Source organism: Miniopterus schreibersii, assembly GCF_964146895.1.
Source record: "Miniopterus schreibersii genome assembly, chromosome: 1".
Taxonomy (NCBI): Eukaryota; Metazoa; Chordata; class Mammalia; order Chiroptera; family Miniopteridae; genus Miniopterus; species Miniopterus schreibersii.
The window spans coordinates 119,702,014-119,727,793 of NC_138101.1; the positions used below are offsets into that span (position 1 = coordinate 119,702,014).

At 41.8% G+C, this 25,780-nt stretch overlaps 1 protein-coding gene across 1 annotated transcript in view; it reads left to right on the forward strand.

The window, feature by feature from the left end:
- PROSER2 (proline and serine rich 2) overlaps positions 1-25,780 on the forward strand; it is a 43,381-nt gene that overhangs the window by 14,464 nt on the left and 3,137 nt on the right. The window contains exons 2-3 of the mRNA XM_081161935.1: positions 7,084-7,303; positions 24,137-24,389. Coding sequence (XP_081018061.1) covers positions 7,166-7,303; positions 24,137-24,389 — 391 coding nt within the window. The 5' untranslated portion in view covers positions 7,084-7,165. The remainder of the gene's footprint in view (positions 1-7,083; positions 7,304-24,136; positions 24,390-25,780) is intronic.

A 25,780-nucleotide genomic window follows, 5' to 3' on the forward strand; every position in this document is an offset into this window, starting at 1 on the left:
GGGCTGCTCTGTAGACCTGATTGTGACTATTTGGAACTTAGATGGAGTGAGGTGATGGTGGAAGGAGGGCTTTACACATACCATCCAGGTCATTCCAGGTCTTTCTGGAACCTCCAGGGGAAGATGAGGAAGAGGAGCTCTCTTGGCTCTAGTGCATGCACTTTAGAGGGTTCACCAGTCAGACTAACTTCATCCCCACCTGATCCTCCAGCACCTTCAGTTTAGATAGCTGCTGCCTCCTGACCAGCCATGCTTGGCAGATGTAGATTTAACTAAGACTGTAGATCCCTTGTAACCTTCTCCTTGTTCTCTTTGCTCAATGGATAAACCAGACTTTCCAAACAAAAATAGATGTTACTGGTAAATAAAGAAAAATAAACACAGGAAGTATAAGAGAATAAACAGAAAAACACATGAGGCTCACATTTCTGCTCCTGTTGTGTTAGGCTTGTCATGACTTCTTAGTGATGCTTGTTCTGTTTTCCTGGTAGAAGTCAGTTTCTTTATCTATGGGTCTATCTTAGTCTGACCCTGGTCTCACTTTTTAGAGTGTGCACTGTTTGCAACCCAAAAAGTTATCCCTTGCTTGGACAACGAAACTAAATATTTAAAGTGGTAATGACCATCATAGACTCACAGCTGTGGTCACTGCTGTCTGACCCATCTGCTTCTTGTCCCCTCCCCTTGTTCTCATCACATTCCCTTTCCAGGGTGGAGCAGATAAGAAAGCTGCTTCCTTGCCTTTCCGCTTCAGAAAACTCTGCTCTCTCCATAGTGGCTCCGACTGCACAGACCCGTAGCCAAACTCCAAACCCTTTCCCACCCATTAGGTGGTTCCGCTGGGTTCCTTCGTGGTGTAGGTGAATGGGTGTTCACTTCCCTTTCATCTCACCGTTGTGTGGGGGAAACACTTACTGCTCCTCAACCCCCTACCTTCCTTGAAGCAGTGATTTACTTAGTTCAGGAATGAATTAGAACTTAGTCAGTGGGCAGGAATCTACACACCAAAAGGAATCCAAGCATTGGTCTGTCCTCTCTGCATTTCCTGTTCCACCTTTCTTGGGCCCCAGCTGCTCACGGGTTGCAGGAAGATAGCTGTGACATCCACATCTGCCTTAGCCTTGCTTTTTCACCAGCCACTGTCATCAGCACACTTACATGTCCACTGTGTGTGTATATACTAAATTCACATTAGGCATTTAACTTACTAGACTGAATACTGTGGAGAATTTCACCAAGGATACCTTAACTTCTGAGTTGCATATTATTGGCTGTGTAGATGGCTTATATAAAGTCTGTCTATTGCTTAGGCTCTCTTATTATTAAACAAATTTTAACCTTATAACATTTTCTTAAGTCTTTTTTCACCATTGGGAATAGTGGCAACTTACAGAAAATATATATGCTCAGAATCTTCTGTTCCCTAGCCTTGTCTTAAATTGCCATGCGACTTATGCTGATAAAACTGAAAAATGGGGTAAGGAATAACTTCTTCTTTAATCTGTTCTAATGTCTTCAGATTTCTCTGAGAAGATTTCACAGTAGTCTTAAATGACAAGGTCCCCCTAAAGGTGTTCAGTACCAAATGGGCTTTCTCTACAATTAGTCACATTTTTATTAAAAATGAATACAGGACAGAGGAGAACAAGATGGCAGTGTAGGTAACAGCTCCTCCCGCAACCACATCAAAATTACAACTAAAATGCAGAACCACCATCACTCAGAGCCTCCTGAAATCTGGCTGAACAGAAGCCCTACAACCAGGGAACTGAAGGAGCATCGAGAGTGGTAGGAAGGGTGGGGACGCGGCTGCAGGCCCACACCCAGTGCCACGAAACCCAGAAGGGAATCTCGGTGGTGGGGGACCAGCGGGGACTGTCTCTGAGGGTTGTGGAGGCTGCGGGAGCCCCAGCAGCTCCTCTTAAAGGGCCCGCGCATGGACTCACTCAGATGCACTCCCTCTGAGCCCCAGCATGGGGCAGCATCTTGAAAGGAACTTGGGGAGGAACTAAGCTGCCTGAAATCTGGGCGAGAGGTAGAGGGGTAGCTTTCTCCCAGGCCTAAGAGCTGGCAGAGGCCATTGCTCCTTTGGTGAGTCTGCCCCGCACACAGCTGGCAGGCAGGCACCATATTTGAATCTCCAGCACCTGACACACCTTTGGCCCTGCCCTGGTGATTCCCGGAGGTCCCGCCCCTCCCTACCTTCAAGCTCATCCAGGCCGTTTCCAAGGGCTTTTCTGTGCAAGTGGCCTCTCCAGCCTCATGCTTAGGACTTTCCTAAAATCTCTCAAACAAGCAGCGGTGTGCCCCATAGGGCGTGATAAGTGGCCCCAGGCCTGGCACTAGTGGCAGCCTGCATTGGCTCATAGCTTGGCCTCTGCTGGACATCTCCAAGCCCAGCACAAGTAGCAGCCATCTGCAGTTTGCTGAGTAGCTCATGCTGGGTGGCCCTGGGCAAGGCACTGGCACAGGCTGACTTTGCACCTCCTGGGAGGTCCGAGAGACAGTGCACCTGGTGGTCAAACTCAACTACGCTGCATTACAACCCTACCACATCCACAAGTGACACACTCAAGGGGCGCACTTGGTGAACACCAAAGGCCACTGAAGTAAATCCTGCTCCATAGGGGTGTCCCCAGCACAGCAGCTCTTTGGCTGTGGTTGCAGCTGGTCCTCACAGCCCATTGGCCTGGGGGTCAGTTGCTCCCAGTGACGCCAACAGCATCCAAGGCTCAACTACAACAGGACAGTGCACACAGCCCATACAGGGGAGCACCTAGAAGGCCCAGCTCAGTTGACTGGGGAGACTGAGCCACTGAACCCTACAGGACACCTACTAAACAAAGCCACTCTACAAATTCCAGGAGACATAGCAGCTCTACCTAATACACAGAAACAAACACCATGAAGCAGCCAAAATGTGGAGGCAAAGAAACATGTCACAAAGGAAAGAACAGAAGAAATCTCTAGAAAAGGAACTAAATGAAATAGATCCAAGCAAGCTAACAGATACAGAGTTCAGAATAATGATTGTAAGGACGCTCAAGGATATTAGTAAGAGTATGACGAAAATAATTGAGAAAATCAATGACATAAGAAAGGACCAATTTGAAATGAAAAGTACACAAACTGAAACGATGAATAATTTACAGGGAATCAACAGTAGAGTGGAGGACACTGAGAATCAAATCAGCAATTTGGAACATGAAGAAACAAAAAACACCCAACCAGAAGAGCAAAAAGAAAAAAGAATCCAGAAATATGAAGATAGCATAAGGAGCCTCTGGGACAACTTCAAGAGGCCCAACATTCGTATTATTGGGGTGTCAGAAGGAGAGGAAAGAGAGCAAGAAATTCAAAACCTGTTTGAAAAAATAATTACAGAAAAGTTACCTTACCTGGGGAAAGAAATAGACTTACAAGTCCAGGAAGCACAGAGGGTCCCAAACAAGAGGAACCCAAAGAGGCCCACAACAAGACACATCATAATTAAAATGCCAAAGGAAAGACAGAGAGAATCTTAAAAGTAGCAAGAGAAAAGCAGTTAATTACCTACAAGGGAGCACCCATACAACTGTCAGCTGATTTCTCAACAGAAACTTTGCAGGTCAGAAGGGAATGGCAAGAAATATTTAAAGTGATGAAAAACATGGAACTGCAATCAAGATTACTCTACCCAGGAAAGCTATCATTTAGAATTGAAGGTCAGATAAAGAGCTTCTCAGACAAGGAAAAGCTAAAGGAGTTCATCACCACCAAACCAGCACTACAGGAAATGTTGAAGGGTCTTCTTTAACAAAAAGCTAATGAACAAAAGAATCTGATGAACTAAATAGATCCAGAGACAGTGACGCATGTAACAGATGATCATATTTCAGAGGGAAGAGAGAAGAGGGGTGGAGGGTGGGAAGAGATTAACCAAAGAAGTTGTATGCATATATGCATAACCCATGGACACAGACAATGACGCAGTGAAGGCCTGGAGAAGGGGTGGGAGCGAGGTGGAGGGGGTCAATTGGGGGGGGGGAATGGGACACCTGTAATACCTTCAACAATAAAGATAAATTAAAAAAAAAAAAGAATACATATATGAGCACACATACATTCGCACACACACCAAGTTGTACCTATGGTTATTTTAGCTCACTTGCCCCTCAGTATCCTTAAAGAGGGTAGTAAGGCAACCTGGCAGTAGTTTCAGTTTAGAAAGGATATGAGCATCTATCAAGTCACTTACCAAATATCAGGTCACAGGTAATCAACAGGAGGCTTATTTTCTATTAGTCTTTCTTGGCCTTCTGTAAGATTTTGTTGAACTCAGTTGTCTGTTCAGAGGCCGAAGTAAAGTACCAAAAGAGTCAGAGGACTATTCGATAAATAGTGTTGGGAAAATTGGACAGATATATGCAAAAAAATGAAACTAGACCACCTTCTTATACCATATACAAGAATGAACTCAAAATGCATTAAAGACTTAAATGTTAGACTTGAAACCATAAAAATCCTAGGAGAAAACATAGACAGTAAAATCTTGGACATTTCTCATAGCAATATTTTTTCTGATATACCTCCTCGAGCAAGGGAAACAAAAGGAAGAAATAAACAAATGGAACTACATCAAATTAAAAAGTTGCTGCACAGCAAAGGAAACCATCAACAAAATGAAAAGAGAACACACTGAATGGGAGAACGTATTTTCTGATATATCTGTTAAGCACTTAATATCCAAAATTTATAAGGAACTTATAAAGCTCAACACCCCCCCCCCAAAATAATCCAATTAAGAAATGGGCAAGTGACCCGAATAGACACTTCTCCAAAGAGGACATACAGATGACCAATAGACATATGAAAGGATGCTCAAAGCCACTAATCATCAGGGAAATGCAAGTTAAAACCACAATGAGATATCACCTCACACCTGTCAGAATGGCTACTATCAACAAATCAACAAGTGTTGGTGAGGGTGTGGAGAAAAGAGAACCCTTGTGCACTGGTTGGAATGCAAATTGGTGCAGCCACTGTGGAAAACAGTTTGGAGTTTCCTCAGAAAATTAAAAATGGAACTGCCTATGACCCGGGGATTCTACTTCTGGGACTATATTCGAAGAAACCTGAAACTCTAATTGGAAAGAATATATGCACCCATATGTTCATTGCAGAGTTATTTACAATAGCTAAGATCTGAAGCAGCCCAAGTGCCCATCAGTAGATGAGTGGATAAAAAAGCTGTGGTGCATTTACACCATGGAATACTACTTGGCCATAAAAAAGGAGGATATCTTACCTTTTGTGACAGCGTGGATGAACCTGGACAATATGCTAAGTGAAATAAGCCAGTCAGAGAAAGACAAGTACCATATGATTTCACTTGTATGTAGAATCTAATGTACAAAATAAACAAAGTGGAGATAGACTCATGGATACAGACAACAGACACCTGTGGTGGGGGGGTGGGCAGGGATTGGGAGCTGGGTGAGAAGAGTGAAAGGACTAAGCAAAGAAAAAGACTGGCCCTGGCCAGTGTGGCTCAGTTGGTTGGAGCATCATGTCGTCCCATACACCAAAATGTGGTGGATTCAGTTCCTGGTCGGGTAACAAACCCAGGTTGCAGTTTGATCCCCAGGGGCAGATGCAGGAGGCAACCAACCAATCTATGTTTCTCACATTGATGTTTCTCTTTCTCCCCCTTCCGCTCTCTAAAATCAATTTTTTAAAAAAAAAAAAAAACAAAAACAAACTTTCAATGTGATTGTGCTTTATTTTTTTAAAAAAAGAAAGAAAGACTCATGGATACAGATAACAGTATGGCAATTGCCAAAGGGAAGGGGGGGAGAGGTGGAAGAAGGTAAAGTGGGGGATAAATGGTAACGGAAGGAGACTTTCCTTTTGGTGGTAAACACACAATACAATACACAGATGATGTGTTGTAGAATTGTATACCTGAAACCTGTAAAATTTTATTAACCAATTTCACCCCAATAAATTCAATTAAAAAAAGATTCAGTGGACTGTATGAAATTGAGGGGCTTATAGGGGACAGTTTTAATGTATTTTTTTCCTGAAAGTAAAAACATGAACTTCCTGATAGTATTAAATTATGGGACCTTAATATTTTATGTAGAAAATGCAGTAGGATCAGAGCTTCCAAAGACTCTAGAATCTCAGGGATGTCAAACAAATTTGCATAGTAATTTATTAGCTCTTGTCACTTCAACTAAACTCTGAACTGTCATGAAACTGGGAAAGGAGCCATGATTTTGTGGTGTCTGAAGCAGAAAAGACTAGAATTCATAAACCACACAGGGAGAATCTGAGTCTGAGCGTGAAAGAGCATGAAAGTACAGACCCTAAGTGCAAAGGAAGGTGCCAGACCATTATTCTATCGATACATCTGCACCAAAGTAATTTTAGTTTATCTTTCTCTCCTTAAAAATAATTCTGCCCGGCCAGCATGGCTCAGCGGTCGAGCATGGACCTATGATCCAGGAGGTTGCGGTTCGATTGCAGGTTAGGGCATATGCCTGGGTTTCGCACTCGATCCCCAGCAGGGGGCATGCAGGAGGCAGCTGATCAATGACTCCCTCTCATTGTTGATGTTTCTCTCTCTGTCTCCCTCTCCCTTCCTCTCTCTCTGAAATCAATAAAAATATATTAATAATAATAATTCTTGCATCTTGATAGTGGAGAAGGATATAAAGGAGAAATGGAAATGAGGATCACCAAACTAGTTGACTGAAAGGTTCCTAATTGTCTTAATAGTTGAGGTCCTGCCCAGCAGGATGTGGCTCAGCGGTTGAGCATCGACCTAGGATCCAGGGGATCGGGATTCGATTTCCAGTCAGGGCACATGCCTGGGTTGTGGGCTCGATCAATGACTCTCTCATCATTGATGTTTCTATCTCTCTCTCTCTCTTTCTCCTTTCCTCTCTCTGAAATCAATAAAGATATATTTAAAAAAAAAAAAAAAGTCGAGGTCCTGTGTCTGGAATACTTTTACTCATGCTGAGCCTTTCATTTGGGGGATAAGGCATTTACTCTCTAAGCTCATTAACCCTTGTTGCTTGTGCTTAATTTCTCTAGAAGTAATCCACGACTTCAGAATGGAAAACTGGCCCCTTCCCCTCTTCCTGTGATCAAGCCGTTGGCCATCGTTTCTGTGGGGATGCCTATAAACCACCAGAAATCAGACTCTTTGGAAATGGACTCTGATTTGTCACCCAGCTGCAGGTTCAGTGACCTGAGCAGAGGGGGCAGTTTGGAGAGTCGAAGTAGCAGTTCTCGCTCCAGAAGTCTCACTTTGGTGAGTGATGGTTTCCTTTAATGCTTTGATGTGCTTCAGTTGGCTGGCTTTGCCCCAACTCCCTCCCCTTCAAGGAAGATATTAACAAATTCTTTTGGGTTAATTAGCTTGATGTTTTGAAATACTTGCTTTGTGAAATGGCATTTAATTTTTAATCATCTTAAGTTTTGCACAAATACAGAGCATTATCCACAGTAGTGAAGGGAATCTCACTGTAGCCGGTAACAGTGGCTGCTTAGACCCAGGGAGGTCCCTAACTGAAGGCAGCAACAAACTTAGGCAGGACCTGATGCCTTTCAGTTCAAAAGACCTGAAGGAAGAGAAACTCCCCACAGGGTATAAACAAATACACTTTAAAACAGATTTTTGACTCCTTTACAAATATATATGCTTTTGTATCCCTTTCTCCCAGAATCTAGATCCTTACATATCATCAGCAAGCTTTGGGAACTTTCATAAAAACAGTCTTTAGTTTTAGTTAAGAGATAACCTTTCTGTACTCCCCACCCTTCGCGATATTCATCTTTCAAGGTTGAAACCTTTACATTCACAGAGGGAAGGACAGAAGAGAATTAACTCCGGACTTCTAGTGGGAGCCAGTTTTCCTTCAGACACTCCAAGCCCTAAAATTAACCTCAATTATGCTGAATATAAGAAATATATATATATATACACACACACACATATATATATACATATATATAATATATATATATAGTATAGAGGGCACTTAATAGTAAGATGGAATTTAATGGATTCCTACTTGCTTATTTTCTTTTTTTTTTAATCATCATGATAGTAGGTAATACATATTGTTTGGTTGGTTCACTGAAAGAAAAATATATTACAGATTACTCTGAAAATCTGAGAACCTACAAATCCTTAAGAATGGAGAGTTTGGTCCCTGCCAACATGGCTCAGTGGTTGAGCATTGACCCATGAACCAGGAGATTCCGTTCGATTCCCAGTCAGGGCACATGCCTGGGTTGTGGGCTCGATTCTCAGTAGGGGGTGTGCAGGAGGCTGCTGATTGATGTTCCACTCTCACATCAATGTTTCTCTCTCTCTCCCTCTCCCTTCCTGTCTCTCCAAAATATCAATAAAAATATTTTTTTTTAAAGAATATGTAGGAAAGACATACAGATTAATACTCCAGTAACTGGTGGAGTATATTCTTTAAAGCATAGTTAGGAAGCAGTCCTGTTCTGATATAGAAGGGTATATCTGAGTTTGATGTGGTTAACTAAAGTATAATAGTCTAAAAGACTATCTTGTATGTGTGGTAATGGAATAAAATTGAGAATGGTCATCAGATGACTATGGTATCTAAGGAAATGGGTGTAGTGCATTAGGAGTCAGAGTATTTGAATTATTTTAATTTTTTTGCCTTTCACATTCATGTTCATGTGTCCTGGCCTCTTTTGACAGAGAACTGAAATAATACCTGCCCTCTGTCTTCTACTAGGAGAGAATGTGATCCCAAGTATGTCCAGTGCTTTGGACGTAGGGAAGGAATGTTGCTACTTTTGTATCTCCGTTCTAATCTTATAGGGTCCATCCTTCATATTAACCAATTAATGCCTACTTTTACTAAATCCTATGTGGTAGCTCAAACTCACATGCTCCAAATAGGACCTGATTGATCTCTACAAGCATATCCATTGAGGTGTGACATTAACTGACTATTATATATGACTTACTGTGTCTTTCGTGTGTGTGATTTATACATCTGCTCAAATGTTAAAGCACTGTTCTAGGTGTTAAGGACACAACAGTGGAACCTTCATTCTGGTGACTGTGATCCATTATGACAGTTCAGGTTGTTGCAGATTGGCTCCCTAGCAGCAGATTCTGAAATGGAGTTTAGGAGGTTAGAGCGCAGGAGGCTTATTAGGACTGTTCTTGGGATCAACATCTGGAAGGAGAGGAGGCAGGACTCAGTGGAGAGAGAAGTTGAGCTGTGAGGTAGACCCAACAAAGGCCTTAATTGTTGCTTGGAAAGCTCTAGGGTTGGGATAGCCCTGCAGTTGTCCCCATTAGGTCAAGAGTGGAGCCTTTATACCCACTCAGTGATCAGCCATTGGATGCAGGACCCCTCTTGAAAGAGGCATGACCTTGACAAGACAGTTTCTTTCAGTTTAAGACAATTCCCAAAGAGGACTGATAGCTGAGGGCCACTTTCCAGCAGCATTCCCATCAGATAGGAGAACAGTTCCTTCGTTTCCAATGGGTGATCTGAGCAGTGTGTCACACTGACTGCCACGACGGTTTAGCAGAAAATGAAAAGAGGTCTCTTAGAAGGATTGAAGCTGCCAGAGTGCCTGCAATCTATCTTAACTGGAAGAAGCAAGTCTGGAAAATGAATCAGGTAGCTTACAGGATTCTGCCATAAAAAACACAACTCTTCATAGGATGTACATGCAGGCAAATGGGATCTTAAGGTCTGTCATCTGGCAAATGTGGCAAATATGCATCATGATGACTCTGTCAAAATGTCATACAAAGGAGTACATCTTCGGTGACAAAAGCTCTTGTTTGAAAGGAGGTCTGACATTTCAGCTCCAAAGTCACAAAGAGAAATTGCTTATTATGAAACTTTATCATGGATGCATTTTTTGGTAATATAAGATATTAGAAATATTATTAGGTCCATAGATGGAAAAAACTATCAGTCTCTTACATTTATAAATATTAGGAGGTAAGGGTGAGTGAAGTGAGAACAGCCTTATGCCGTTCGACGCCTGGGGTGGAAGGATTTTTTGAGCCTTCAGTGTTGGCCTGCACAGGTTTTATAGTGGAGTTTAGCAGGGATCAGAGGACATGCCCCAAGATACTTATAATTTTTCTTAAATCCAAAAAATATCCTTATGCAGTTTTAAAGTTGCTTTTTTCTTTAGTAACCAATCAGCATCCTGAAAATAAGCTCAGAACTGTATTAAACACAAGGGTATTAAAGGCATGCCTGGGTTCAAATTCAAATTTGCCTCTCTTTGTAACCTGAGAAAAGTTATTTAATCAGTCTTAGTTATTCCCTTCATTAGTTATAGGGGGGTGAATGGGATAATTCTTTCTCAAGGGTTATATATACATGTATATTGTAAAGATTAAATGTCTAGCATTTAATCAGTGCTTATAATATCAGCTTCTCTCTTGTGAGTGCCCTATAGCTTCAGGTAGAGCATAATTCCACTTCATTACCTGGTTTGGATTCACTTTTTCCCTGTTATATCTCTGTCTCTTATTCAGTAGTCTTCTGGATTTTTTCCTTTGACCAGAAAAGATGAGATAGTAAAAAGAAAACATCCCTCCCCCCAATATCTCACAAATTTCTTAATTCTGCCAGTCTTACTATGGGCATCACTTTGAATTTAAATTAAAGAATGCCTATCCTCTACAGTTCTTTTCTATCTGGTAAAATCTTAAAGTAATACTGTGTTGTGTTTGATTCATCTGTGTGTTCATCATTTTGTAGGACAGTGGAAACAGCATTACAGATTCTACTTTTATGAAGCATATAATTAAATAATATTCTTATGATATGTATTTGATTGCATAATTCTGCCTCATACCCCACTTGACTACCTGTGTCTCACTGTCTGATGGAAGACACATCCCAATGCTTTTCCAGTTCCTTCTACTTAGACCTGTTGACTGTTTTCAAGTATTTTCCTTTATGGAAAGTCATTGAGCTAACTTTAGTTGTCATCGGTTATTATACCACAGTTGTGTATTTGCTTTAGATAGAACAGGGTCACTGAGGAAATTTGACATTTAATTTTAAATGGCAACCAAAGTTTTCCAAACAACTGTGGAACATTTGACTTTTACAAAGCACCTGAACCAGTGAACTATCTACACTGGTACAAAATTTATAAACTTAAAAAAATTTTCTTACCCTCATACTCTACTTTTTGGGGAGTCTAAATTTGGAGAGGAGCTGTATGATTTTATTTTAAATCACTGGGTCTTTTTATGACTTGTCTCTTTAGAGTGAGAATCAACCATAATAGTTTCTCCACTTGCTGTCCTTTAATTCTTGACCCCGTAAAAGATTAGTAACAGTGTTTTTAGGCTGCTAAATTGTATGGAATTAAGTACACCTCTTGGAGGGCTCTTTAAGTAAAAGATAACCTAGTTCCAACTACAAGTTAAGCAAAAGTTATTTTTAAAAGAAGATAAAAGACTAATGCCTGATGTTACATGAGAGTATCCTAAAGTTTTTAAATACTAGTTGAAATGTTGTCTACGATATAACAGATCTTTGCTCGTTAGGAACTTTTCTCCTGAGCCAAAGCAAATTAAAAATTAAAATAGCTGCTTAAGTAGGATTGTCGTGGCTATCCATATAGGGAAGTGTGTGAAGCCTTTGTCACTCAAGAAGCTAGTTGTGTTTGTATATGTATTTTGCTTTTCTTTTTTTTTCTTTTTTTTTTTAATATATCTTTATTGATTTCAGAGAGAGGAAGGGACAGGGAGAGAGAGAGATAGAAACATCAATGATGAGAGAGTCATTGATCAAACCCGCAACTGGGCATGTGCCCTGACCGGGAACCGAACCCCGATCGCCTGGATCCTAGGTCGACGCTCAACCGCTGAGCCACGCCCGGCCGGGCTATTTTGCTTTTCTTATAAGGAATTCTTTCTCTGAACCTTTTCTAAGGAAAGGTATAGTTAGAACAAGAACAAACTGGCTAAATCCTGAAATACTTGACTTAGAAGATACCTTTTGAATGTGTTTTTTTCCTTTGAAATTTCAGTTTTCATACAATACAAGGCAGTATGTCTTTGCAAAGTTGGTAGTGTGGTTCTAGAACCTACTACCTCAAGAGATGATACAGATCCAAAATAAGAGGTTCAAGAAAGATTCAGAGACCATAATGATAGCTCTTTAAGGTGACAAAGGAAGCTTTGCATGTAAGGTTACCTATGTTTTTAACCTCTTAAGGCCAGTATCTCAAACACTTATCTCATAAACACCCTGGCGTCACTGCCAGGGACAGAATGCTGCCTCCTGCCAGTGTTCTTTTTTTTCTTTTCTTTTTTTTTTTTGTACCCCCTGTGTTCGTAGCAGCATTATTTACAACAGCCAAGATCTGGAAACAGCCCAAGTGCCCACCAGTAGATGAGTGGATAAAAAGATGTGGTGCGTCATACATAGTGGAATGCTTCCAGTGTCCTTAGGCTCATATTCTGAATGTGGTCTTAAATGAAGTTTGCTCTGCCCTGCAGGCACCTGGAGTCTCCTTTAGAAAAGAATATGCTTTGTCTGGTTGAAGAGTTGGGAAGCTCTTACTGTGCTTAGTTCTTAAGAAATTAAGTAATATATGCGCTTCCCAAACCCCCAAGCATATTTCCTGTTCATTTTTATCTCTGACTTGGGCAAAAACAATGACCCAAATTCATTATTGAGTTTTTGGAGATTTAATATTCAATGAACTGTCTTGAAATCCTCCTTCTCACTCAGCTGACAAATGTTATAGCCCGAAAGTCACATAATGAGTCTGTGATCCAAAAGCAGTTGTCAGCTCCTGAATAATCCCTTCCTTCTCTAGAGCCTTTGATGTCTTTTGGCCACACCCCGTAAGCATGGAATATGAAGGTGAAGCCAGCAGTGGTGAACACTCTCTTCATGGTCAGGTTGGACTGGCGTCTAAGGAGTACACTAGAAACCTGACACTCTCGTTGCTAGATGATCCCAAAGGGAGAAAACAGAACAGGCATAGACAGGAGGTGCATACCGGTCAGTAGCGACCCTGTCTTTCAGTTCTGCCTCCTTACCCAGATTCAACCAAAAACTTGCTAGTCACAACAGCCATTTTAAGATAGAGCTTAAATAGCTTTTATTAAAGTTCAGTACACATTTAGTAAATGCTTACTACATACAAGAACTGCTAGATGATGGAATAAAACCCAGGTTTAATCTGTTCAGGAACTCACAATTCAGTGGCAAGATAGCCGTGGGAAACTCTAGGACAGTGTGACCCAAGCCTCTGCGGGCTCTGGTGCAGGTGTGATGCCACGCACTATGGCAGCTCCACCTCAGTCAAGACCTCTCTGTGATATTGTCAGTTTAAAGTTTAAGGCAGCCACGGAGCCCAACTGTAATCCTGCAAAGCCATTATTCTTAGATCTATAATCAAAAACTGTACACATATCTCATTCCTTACTGGTTGGTTTGTGTCTCTTTCCGGCCAGAAGTACAGGTTTAAGTTAGCCACAGTAAAAAATTACAACAATGACTAGTTAGAAAGAACCCTAATTAAACCCTATCCTGAAACTCTGGGTAATGCCACATGCACTCAGGGTCTTTCTTATGAGGTTGCCAGAGTAAGCAGAGCATTTAAAGCTGTGAGAGGAACTGCAGAGAGGCTGTCTTGTACTTTCTGCATTGAGCCCCTATTCTCTTTCAGCTGCAGGGTGTTCTTTCATCAGCATAGATTATTCAGTCACTAAAGCCTTGCTCAAGTGTCAGGGAGATTATTTTGGGGTCTGTAGGAAGAAATTGTTAATCAAACTCCTTCAAAACAAATGCCCAAGGCTGCCTGCCTAGGAGACTACTGGTTAAGAGATCTTGGTTCATCTCAAGAAATATTTTTAGCCATCATAATCGTTTTTATGATTTGTTTGTTTAGAACAGAGATGAGTTCTGCTGCTTTCTCCCTCACAAGGAGCTGCCACAATTGTCTTAGTCTGCAGTAAAACCAAATTTCTTTGTTTAAAAGAAAAATGAAAGAAGCCTAAGCACTTAAGTTTTTTTAGGTAAAGGTTAGTTTAGTATGAGTATTTTAAAAATGAACACTCCTGTCCCAAATGTATACTCCCACAGGTGTATGTAGGACTGGAGTTTTCTAACAGTTGGTAACATTCATTGTAAAGGTTTGTCATCCACCTTATCTGGATGTTCCTCAATGTGCCAGTGGGACAGGGACATTATCTCCTGTCTGTGCAGGGTGCACAGCCACCAGCGGGAGCAGGACTTCGTTCTCATCAAGCCGTGGATGGCATGCATATGGTTCCTTTAGTAGGTTTAGCATTTTGAATTTTCTACTTTGAACATAGTAGATATTATTTCTTACAACATACATATTAGGCAAAATGTATGCACTTTTCCCCTTAAATACTTGTAGCCATTACCTGAAGTCAACGTGGCAGGCAGAATGGGTAAAATATGGTTTCCAATGTAATTCTTTCAGCATCTGGAGATTTGTAGCCTTAATGGACTTCCTTTTACTCCACAGCCCAAAATGGTGCATTAAAAACACCATTTATAGAAAGGGAATTTTTAAAAAATTTATCTTTATTGTTGCAAGTATTACAGATGTCCCCTTTTTACCCCATTGACCTCTTCCACCCTGAATCCGTGCTACCCCCTCCCCCCCAGGCCTTCTCCACACTGTTGTCTGTGTTCATGGGTTTTGATATAAGCATATAAGTTCTTTGGTTACTCTCTCCCCACCCACTCCCCCACCCCCGCCTTCCCTCTGAGATTCGTCAGTCTGTTCCATGCTTCTGTGCCTCTGGATGTATTTTGTTCATCAGTTTATTTTGTTCATTATATATAGAAAGGGAATTTAAAAAAAAATTTCTCCAGTCAGCCTGCTTCCTTCCATGCTATAGATATCCCTCTACAATCTTCATATCTTCTGACCTAACAACCCATGCTGTACAGAGTTTCCCAAGTCATCATTTCTTCAGCTCATATGGCCAGGCTATTTTGAGAAATGTGCCTGTATTCTTGTGTTAATCATCCCCCAAAGAAATATGTATATGCTTTAAATGAAAGAAAAGCCACTCACATTTTGGAGACTACAGGCCCTGTCATGGACCTGGAAGTTAGATGCTTTGGGTAGGAGGGCATGTGAGTGTACCTCTGGATCACAGCAGGTAAAGCAGTACTCTATACCAGATGGAGCAGCTCTTAGTCGTCTTTGCTTCCACCATATTGTTTGCGGTTTTATCGAAGTTCATGAGCACAGTATAGAGTCAGATAGTTTTATAAGGTTTATGAAAAGCATCAGTCTTGCATGAGTCCCTCTGCCATCTCCCACTCACCCTAAGCAACAACTTTTAATTCATACCTGTTTTCTTTGTTATTTACCTTCATTTTCCCCCATTATTAAAATTTGACTGTATATCCTCTAAGTATTTTTTGTATGTGTGTATGAGTTAAATATGCATCCTTTTTTAAAAAATTTATATTTATTGTTGAAAGTATTACAGGGATACCATTTTTCCCCCCATTCACCCCCTCCACCTTCATCCCACCCCCTCCCCAGACCTTCACCCCATTATTGTCTCTCCATGGGTCATGCATATATGCATGTAACTTCTTTGGTTAATCTCTTCCCACCACCCAACACCCTTCTCTCTTCCCTCTGAGATATGACCGTCTGTTGCATGCTTCAATGTCTCTGGGTCTGTTTTGTCTGTCAGATTCTTTTGTTCATTAGCTTCTTCTTAAAGAAGACCCTTCAACATTTCACATAATACTGGTTTGGTGGTGGTGAACTCTTTTAGGTTTTTCTTATCTGTGAAGCTCTTTATCTCACCTTCAGTTTTAAATGATAGCTTTGCTGGGTAGAGTAATCTTGGTTGTAGGTTCTTGTTTTTCATCACTTTGAATATTTCTTGTCACTCCCTTCTGGCCTGCAAAGTTTCTGTTGAGAAATCAGCTGACAGTCGTATGGGTGCTCCCTTGTAGGTAACTAACTGCTTTTTTCTTGCTGCTTTAGATTCTCTCTTTGTCTTTAACCTTTGGCATTTTAATTATGATATGTCTTGGTGTGGGCCTCCTTGAGTTCCTCTTCTTTGGGACTCTCCGTGCTTCCTGAACTTGTAAGTATATTTTTTTCACCAGATAGGGGAACTTTTCTGTTACTATTTTTTCAAATACGTTTTCATTTTCTTGCTCTCTTTCTTCTCCTTCTGGAACCACCATAATATCAACGTTGGGCTGTTTGAAGTTGTCCCAGAGACTCCTTACACTGTCTTCATATTTCTGGGTTCTTTTTTTTTTTTTGCTCTTCTGGTTGGGTGTTTTTTGTTTCCTTATATTACAAGTTGCTGATTTGATTCTCGGCATCCTGTACTCTACTGTTGATTCCCTGTAAATTATTCTTCATTTCAGTTCATGTAGCCTTCATTTCTGATTGGTACTTTATTATGTCATTGATGATCTCACTAGTTTCCTCAAGAGTCTTACTAAGATCCTTGAGCATCCTTATAACCATTATTTTGAACTCTGTATCTAGTAGCTTGCTTGGCTCTATTTCATTTCCTTCCTTTTCAGGATATTTCTTCTGTTCTTTCCTTTGTGACATGTTTCTTTGCCCCCACATTTTGGCTGCTTCATGGTGTTTGTTTCTCTGTATTAGGTAGAGCTGCTATGTCTCTTGGAATTTGTAGAGTGGCTTTGTGTAGTAGGTGTCCTGTAGGGTCCAGTGGCCCAGCCTCCCCAGTCACCTAAGCTGGGCCTTCTAGGTGGTCCCCTGTATGGGCTGTGTGCGCTGTCCTGTTGTAGTTGAGCCTTGGTTGCTGTTGGCGTCACTGAGAGGATTTGGCCCCCAGGACAATGGGCTGTGAGGACCAGCTGCAGCTACAACTGAAGAACTGCCGTGCTGGAGACACCCCTATGGAGCAGGATTTACTTCATTGGAGCTTTGGTGTTCACCAATTGCACCCCTTGACTGTGTCACTCGTGCATGTGGTAGGGTTGTAATCCAGTGTGATTGAGGCTGACCACCAGGTGCACTGCCTCTGGGGCCTCCTGGATGTGCAAAATCAGCCTCTGCCTTTGCCTTGCCCAGGACCACCCAGCGTGAGCTACACAGCAAACTCTAGTTGGCTGCTACTTGTTCTGGGCTTGGAGGTGTCCATGAGAGGCCAAGGTATGAACCAATGCAGGCTGCTGCTAATGCCAGGCCTGGGGCTACTTATCAAGCCCTATGGGGCACGCTGAGGCCAGCTCCTGCTTGTTTAAGTGATTTCAGGAAAGTCCTAAGCATGAGGCTAGAGAGGCCACTTGCATGGAAAAGCCACTGGAAATGGCTTGGGTGAGCTTGCAAATAGGGAGGGGCAAGGTCTCCAGGAATCACCAGGGTGTGGCAAAAGGTGTGAGTCAGGTTGCTGGAGATTCAAATATGGCACCTGCCTGCCAGCTCTGTGGGGGGAGGGCTCCCAAAGAAGCAATGGCCTCTGCCAGCTCTTCTGTCTGCGAGAAAGCTGCCCCTCCAGCTCTCTCCCTGTTTCCAGGCAAGTTAGTTCCTCCCTGAATGTCCCAGGTTCCTTTCAAGCTACTGCCCAGCACTGGAGCTCTGAGGGAACACATCTGAGTGAGCCAGCCCTTTAAAAGGAGCTGCCTGGGACTCCTGCAACCTGTGTGTCACTCAGCCACAATCCCCACTGGTTTTTACAGCCCAAAGTTGTGGGGACACATCTTCCTGGCACTGGAACCCTGGGCTGGGGAGCTTGATGCGGGGCTGGGACCCCTAGGTCCTCCGGGAAACCTCCACCACCTAAATATCCCTCCCAGTTTTAAACCATGGCGCTGGGTGTGGGACCACAGTCGCCTCTCTGCGATTCAGCCCCTATCTGCCCGCGTCTCTACCCCTCCTACTGGTCTTGTTGCTTCTTCAGTTCCCTCATGGTAAGACTTCTGTTCAGCTAGGTTTCAGGTGGTTTTGAATGATGGTGGTTCTGTATTTTAGTTGTAAATTTGATGTGGTTGTGGGAGGTAGTGGGTACCGCTGTTACCTACGCCGCCATCTTGCTGTCTCCTAGTATGCATACATTTAAATTAAACCATCAAGACAACTCTGTTTTTCTGTATGCATTATTTTCACTAAACATTATATTCCTTGAATTTGTAAAAGCCAGTTAATAAATATAACTATCAAAGTCAGTAGCTGTTGGCAGAAGACTACATATAAAAACAATTATAATATAACTATACAGGTAAAAAGCAAAATACATAGTAGCTTGTACATGTTATCTGTGTAAAATATGTATGCATGTGGACAAGGACTTGGGAACAATGAAACATGAAAATTCTTTTCTTGGGGAAAAGCATTATATTTTTTTGAAAACACCGTTTTAAATGGCTATATAATATTCCATCTGTGAATGTGCCATGATTTATTTAATTATAATGCCCTTATTATTGGACATTTTAGTTGTTTCTTGTTTTTCTTGTTTTCTTGCTACTATAAATATTAATATAATTAATGTATCTGTGTGTGTGCATGTGTGTGTATTGCTACAGGTAAACTGACTCATAGGTATATGCTTTCTCTCATAGCTTTATTTTTTTTCTGTGGTTAATAATTATTTCAGTTTTATTTGCTTTCTTCATGTTTTGTGTAGCCCTCTGGCCTGCTCTGAACTAGACTGGTCATTCACTGCATGGATGACATCCTGGGGACACCACCATTGCCCTGGGATTCCTCTTATTCTCCCCTTCTCTGGCTCCTGTATCTTTTCCTTGGTTTTCTCCTTTGTCTAGGGGAACAACCCAACTCCCCACTTCCCTAATAGCTTCCTGACAAAGGCAGATGTGGGAGATCCATTGTTTAGACCTGGCATTTCTTAAAAACATATTCATTTGAACCTAACCTAAATTTGGTTAGGTATAAAATTCTAGCTCTGAATTCATTCAGAATTTTTAAAATTTTAAATCATTTTTTATTTATCAGTTACAGTTAACATACAATATTATATTAGTTTCAGGCATACACCCCAGTGATTAAACGTTACATAACTTACTAAGTGATCATCCTGATAAATGTTGTACCCGTCTGACACCATACATAGTTATTACAATATTATGCTGTACTCTACATCCCCATGACTATTTTGTAATTACCAATTTGTACTTCTTAATCCTTTCACCTTTTTCGCCCATCCTCCCAACCCCCCTCCCATCTGGAAACTATCAAAATGTTCTCTGTATCTGTGAGTCTGTTTCTGTTCTGCTTGTTCATTTATTTTGTTTTTTAGATTCAATTTTTGATAGATATGTATTTATTAACATTTTATTGTTCATATTTTTTAATCTTTTTTTCCCCCTCTTAAAGAAAACCTTTTAACATTTCATGTAATACTGGTTTGGTGGCGATGAACCCCTTCAGCCTTTTCTTGTCTGGGAAGCTCTTTATTTCAATTTTAAATTATAGCCTTGCCCTTGCTGGGTTAAGTAGCCTTGGTTTTGGGTACTTGCTTTTCATCACTTTGCCACTTCCTTCTGGCCTGCGAAGTTTCTGTTGAGAAATCAGCTGACAGTCTTATGGGAGCTCCCTTGTAGATAACTGCTTTTTTCTTACTGCTCTTAAGATTCTCTTTGTCATTAACCTTTTGCATTTTAATTATGATGTGTCTTGATGTGGGCCTCTTGGTTTCATCTTGTTTGGGACTTTCTGTGCTTTCTGTACTTGTATGTCTATTTCTTTCACCAAGTTAGGGAAATTTTCTGTCATTATTTTTTCAAATAAGTTTTCAATATCTTGCTTTCTTCTCTTCTGGCACCCCCGTGATGAGAGTGTTGGTACACTTGAAGTTGTCCCTCAGAGGCTCCTTACGCTATCCTCATTTTTTTGGATTCTTTTTTTCTTTTTGCTGTTCTAATTGAGTGTTTTCTGCTTCCTTATCTTCCAAATTGTTGATTTTATCCTCTGTTTCATCTACTCTACTGTTGATTCCCTATAAATTATTCTTCATTTCAGTTACTGTATCCTTCATTTCTGACTGTTTCTTATTTATGGTTTCCATGTCCTTTTTTATGCTGTTGAAGTTCTCTCTAAGTTCATCTATTGTTTCCCTAAGTTCCTTGAGCTGCCTTATAACCAGTGTTTTGAACTCTGCATCTAGTAGATTGCTTGTCTCCATTTTGTTTAGTTCTTTTTCGGGAGTTTTACTCTGTTCTTTCATTTGGGCATGTTTCTTTGTCTCCTCATTTTGGCATCCTTTCTGCGTTTGTTTCTATGTGTTAGGTAGAGCTGCTACATCTCTCGAGCTTGGCAGAGTGGCCTAACATAGTAGGTGTCCTGTAGGATCCAGTGGCACAGCCTCCCTGTTCACCTGAGCTGGGTACTCCAAATGCACACCCCCATCCATAGACTGTGTACACCCTCCTGTTGTAGTTCAGCCTTGATTGTTGTTAGCTTGTCAATGGGAGGGATTTACCCCCAGGCTCATCTACTACAAGCACTGGCTGCGACTACTGACAACCGTGGAGGATCAGCTGTCCAGGGGCCACCTCACAGAGCAGGACTTACTTCAGCAGGACTCTGGTGCCTACTGAGTACCCCCTTGAGTGTTTTGCTTGCGGAGGTAGTTGGGTGGTGACACATCGACATGGTCTGCAGCTGTCCTCCAGGTGTGCTGGCTCTGGGGCCTCCCAGGAGGTACAAGCCACGGTCGGCTACCACCTGTGTTCTGCCCAGGGCCACCCAGCATGAGCTACAAAGCAATCTGCTGGTGGCTGTTACTTGTGCTGGGCTTAGAGGTTCCCAGGAGAGGTCAGCAAACCAAGGCGTGCTGCCACAAGTGCCATGCCTGGGGCCACTTAGAGAGAGGTACAAAGCACGCTGAGGCCAGACGCTGCTTATTTGAGAGATTTCAGGAAAGTCTTAAACATGAACCAAGATAAGCCATTTGTATGGAAAAGTCACTGAAAACAGCTTGGGTGGGCCCACAAGTTGGGTGGGACAGGATCTCAGGGAATCACCAGGGTGGAACAGTGATAGCCAGGTTGATGGAGTCTCGGATATTGTGCCCACCTGCCAACTCTGCGGGGAAAGGGCTCAGAAAAGGAACAATGACCTCTGCCAGCACCTCTGTCTGGGAGAAAGCTGCCCTTGCAGCTCTCACCCTGATGCCAGACACTTCAGTTCCTTCCCATATGTCCCGGGTGCCTTTCAAGCTGCTTGCCCCAGCACTGGAGCTCAGAGCAAGTGAGTCCAAGTAAGTCCATGCATGGGCCCTTTAAAAGGAACTCCTGGGGCCCTAGCCAGGTAGCTCAATTGGTTAGAGCATCATTCTGATACGCCAGGGTTGCAGGTTTGATTCCCAGTCAGCGCACATACAAGATCAACCAATGAATGCATAAATAAGAGAAACAACAAAATGATGTTTCTGTCTCTCTCTCTTTCCCCCTTATTCCCCCCCTCTAAAAAAGCCAATAAATTAAAAAGAGTAAAAAATTTTTAAAAAGAGGCACTCCTCAGACTCCAGCAGCCCTCCCTCTCACTTAGCCTCAATTCCTGCTGGTTTTTACAGCCAGAAGTTATGGGGAACTTCTCTTCCTGGCACTGGAACTCTGGGTTGGGGGGCCTGGTGTGGGGCTGGGACCTCTCTCTCTTCAGCGGGTACCTCCCCAGCCAAGATATCTTTCCCTATTTTTATCAGTCACACATGGGTGTGGGACCAGCCCATTCCATGTCTCCACTCCTACCAGCCTCAGTATGGCGTCTTTATAGCCTTAGTTGCAGGATTCTGTTCAGCTGGATTTCAGGCAGTTCTGAATGATGGTTGTTCAGTAGTTTAGTTGTAATTTTGATGTGATTGTGGGAGAATACGAGTACCAAGTTTACCTACACTGCCATCTTGACTGGAAACTCTGTGGATCATTCAGAATTTTGAAGGAATCACATTGTTGTCTTCTGGTTTCCAATATTGCTGTTAAGAAGTCTAGTGCTGTTTTGATCCCTGATCTCTGTTGTGTGGCCTCCTTTTTCCTGAGAAACTTTCCTGATCTCTGTTGTGTGACCTCTTTTTGATTTGTGTTGTGTGGCCTCTTTTTTCACTGAGAAGCTTTTAGGATCTTTGTTGGTCTTCAGTTTACTGATATGTCACAGTCTATGCTATTCTTGTTCATTAGGTTATTCTGATGGCCCCTTTTGATCCTTCTGTTCGGGGACATTTTCTTGTATTGTTTTATTTATTTATTTTGATAATTCCTTCCCCTCTGTTTTTTTCTGATTTCTTTTTCTGGAGCTCCCATTATTAAGATGTTGGCTCTCTCACACTTACCCTCTAGTTTTCTTTTCTATTTAAAAAGATTTTTATTTTATTTTTTAACTATTGTAGCACTTTTCCAGTATGGCCAATTTATAGGCTTTTATTTAGTTTTTCATTTCTGCTGTCATAATTTTAATTTCTAAGAGCTCTTTTTATGTTTTCTATTTTTTAATAGCTTCATATTTTTTATGGATTCAGTATCTCATCTCTCTGAGAATACTAATGATCATCTTTATGAAATTTTCATCATCTGCATAGTTTGTTTCTTGTAAGTTGCTTTATTTTTTTGTTTTGTTTTGATATTGTCTCTCATGTTAGAGGTTTGTTGCAGCTTCTTGATCATTAGCTGTATGCAAATATTTAGGAGTCGAATGTTAAGAACCTGATTAAAAATTCTCTACTGGGTTTTGTTGACTAATCTGTACTATAGAGCAATCTGGCTGAACTATTTCACTGGGGACCTGTGGTCTCAGCGTCTTTTGGCCCTTGGGTCATTCAGATCCCCAAAGAAGACTCTTGCAGTCTTCTATGCAGAGAGTATCAATTTGGCGTCATTTAATCTCCATTTTCAGTACGGTCCTTCACCGTCAGCTCTGTTTCACTGAAGTTCCCCACTTCAAATCTCTCTTTTATCTTCTTTAAGAAAAAATGTCTTGCCCGGCTGGGCGTGGCTCAGCAGTTGAGCATCGACCTAGGATCCGGGCGATCAGGGTTCGGTTCCCGGTCAGGGCACATGCCCGGGTTGCGGGCTGCAGCCGATCAATGACTCTCTCATCATTGATGTTTCTATCTCTCTCTCTCCCTCTCCTTTCCTCTCTCTGAAATCAATAAAGATATTTTTTTTTTAAAAATGTCTAGTTTTCTTCCTGGATAACCTAATTGCTTCTGAAAGAGCCTTTTAACCTGTTCTGCTCTTGACAACATCATCTTTGTCATACTTCCAGAACTGCTCAGCACCCCCAGTAGCTGGGCTCCAGAGGGAAGCCCTCAAGTACTCAGCAGATTGAGTATTGGCTTTCCCGGGTGCTGACTAAAATTCATCTTTCTCAGTCAGTTACACCTTTCCTGCTGTATAACTTGGAAGTTTTATTGCTGTCAACTCTTTTCCTGTTATTTTTGTCTTTGTGATTTGTGCCTTTTTAAAGAAAATAAGTCTCGCTTGGCCGGGCGTGGCTCAGAGGTTGAGCATCGACGTAGGATCCAGACGATCAGGGTTCGATTCCCGATCAGGGCACATGCCCAGGTTGTGGGCTCGATCAATGACTCTCTCATGATTGATGTTTCTATCTCTCTCTCTCCCTCTCCTTTCCTCTGTCTGAAATCAATAAAGATATATTTAAAAAATAAATAAATAAATAAATAAGTCTCATTATTGTTTTAGTGAGGTTTCTGGAGGGAGAAATAAATATGAGTTCACCATCTTCAACCAGAGATTTCCCACATTCCTATTATGGGAAAAGCAAGTGTGTCTGAAAGCAGTAAGTGCAAACAGCATCCCCAAGGAGGCACTGAAGAAGACCTGCTTTCTTGTCATCAACTCTCTAGGAACCCCGGGACTAGAGTTAATAATGGGGTCTAAGATCCTTTATTTCTGTACTTTTCTGAAAGCCGCCTTTTTCATACAGGTGAAAGGGTGCGGGACATACAGGCACAGGTATGTCAGTGAGGTTACCTGAATGGCGGGCTCTCCCCAGGCGGGAAATTTTAGAGTGCTGTGAATCCTGCCCGGGCTCTCTACTGATCCAGACTTGGTCCTGGTCTTCTCCAGTTAAACCACTGTTGTTTCTCTCTCCCATCCCCAACCCCACACCTGCTCTGCAGGATGACGAGAGCCTGAAGTACCTCACACACGAGGAAAAGGACGTCATCCTGTTTTTTGAAGAGACTATTGATTCCCTGGAGGACGACTTTGAAGAGCAAATCCTGTGTGATAGTGGGGTACACTGCCAGTCCCCACGGTCTCTGGGAGAGAGTACTTCCAGCCACTCGGAGCCAGAAGATGTCATTGACTTAGTGCAGCCAGTACCTGCAGCTGGGGAACCTGAGCGCCTTCCGGATGTCACGGAAACAGCAGGTGAGGAGTGAAGCACTGGCCCCCAGCCCCTGGCCTGCTTTGTTAGTGTTTTCTGCGACACACAGGCACTGCTTTCTGTGTCTACCAGTCTGGAGCTCTTGGGACTTACCAGATTTTTGTGGGTTAAAAGCATCATCTTGGTAGTTTGTCCAACTACATAGATGTTTTCTCAGTATATTAGGATGACAGCACATGAAGGGAAATTCCAGAAGGGCTAGAATGAAGGATAAAACTAATTGGGCGTAGAGATAAATTTTATATATATAGTAAAAAGAAAGAAAATTCGAAGTGGCTTCTAGGTAACAATTCATTATAGAAAGTGCTTATATTTTAGCCCTTGAAGTTTAATCTGAATTTTTGTGCAAGATTATACCCCTACAGCTATAGCATGGTTGCCAAGGTGGGAATATTTGAACTGAAAAGTCAACTGGTTCAGGAACACAGGAAACGATCAGAAGAAAAATTCAGCTGAGCATCTTCTTTGTACATTTGCTTAACTCAGTATGGCATCAAAAGAGAGGTCCACCAAGTCCTGTGATAGAACCAGAGGAGCGGACAGGAGAAAATTTTCTTCCATTTTTCTTCCTAATTGGAAAAGATATTGGAAATAAATGTGGTCAAGGGGATAAGTATTGGTAATGATGAGGAAAAAATAGCAGGGAAAATAATTTTGCTATGCTAACTACAAAACACTGCCATTTGTCATGGGCCTCTAGAAATATGTTTTCCTTTTTATTTGTAAGCAGAATTTTTCTGCTTCGGTTATAGATTCCAAAGATGGAGCTTAGTTTGCAGCCATCTCTTCAAAGAAGAGACTTAATATGAATTCCCCATTTTTATCACACTTCTTTGAAGTACAGTTCCTAAAATTAATTTGAACCAGCTGTTCCTTTAAAAATGTCCAATCATATAATGGTGCCAAGGAAAACACATTTTTAAAGTAATCCACCTTGCCCATCAATTCCCTAACGTGATTTTTTATAACAGTTTTAAGTGCCTACTCTGTGGAAGGCATTGTGTGAGATTCTGCAATACAAAGGTAAATAAGACACAGCCTACAGTTTTGCAGCAGGAGACAGGTGTGTAAACCTAGTGTTAGGTGATCTGCAATCAGTGTATGTTCAGAATATAGTAAAGGCTCCAAGCCTGGTATTTAAAACCCCACCTGGGACTGTTAGGAAACATTTCTGTTTCATAGAGGAAAGTGACAGAGTAGTTGGTGTGCCACACCACCTTCCAGCTTCCATTTCCCCTTTGTAAAAATCCCTGATAAGGCAGGTTACTACTTCCTCTTATTAATGCCTCAGGAGGATGGTTCCTCAGAAGCTTGCTTTCACGATATGCTTCCCAGGCACTGACCATTTCTGCCTGGGCAGTCTTTCACCATCACT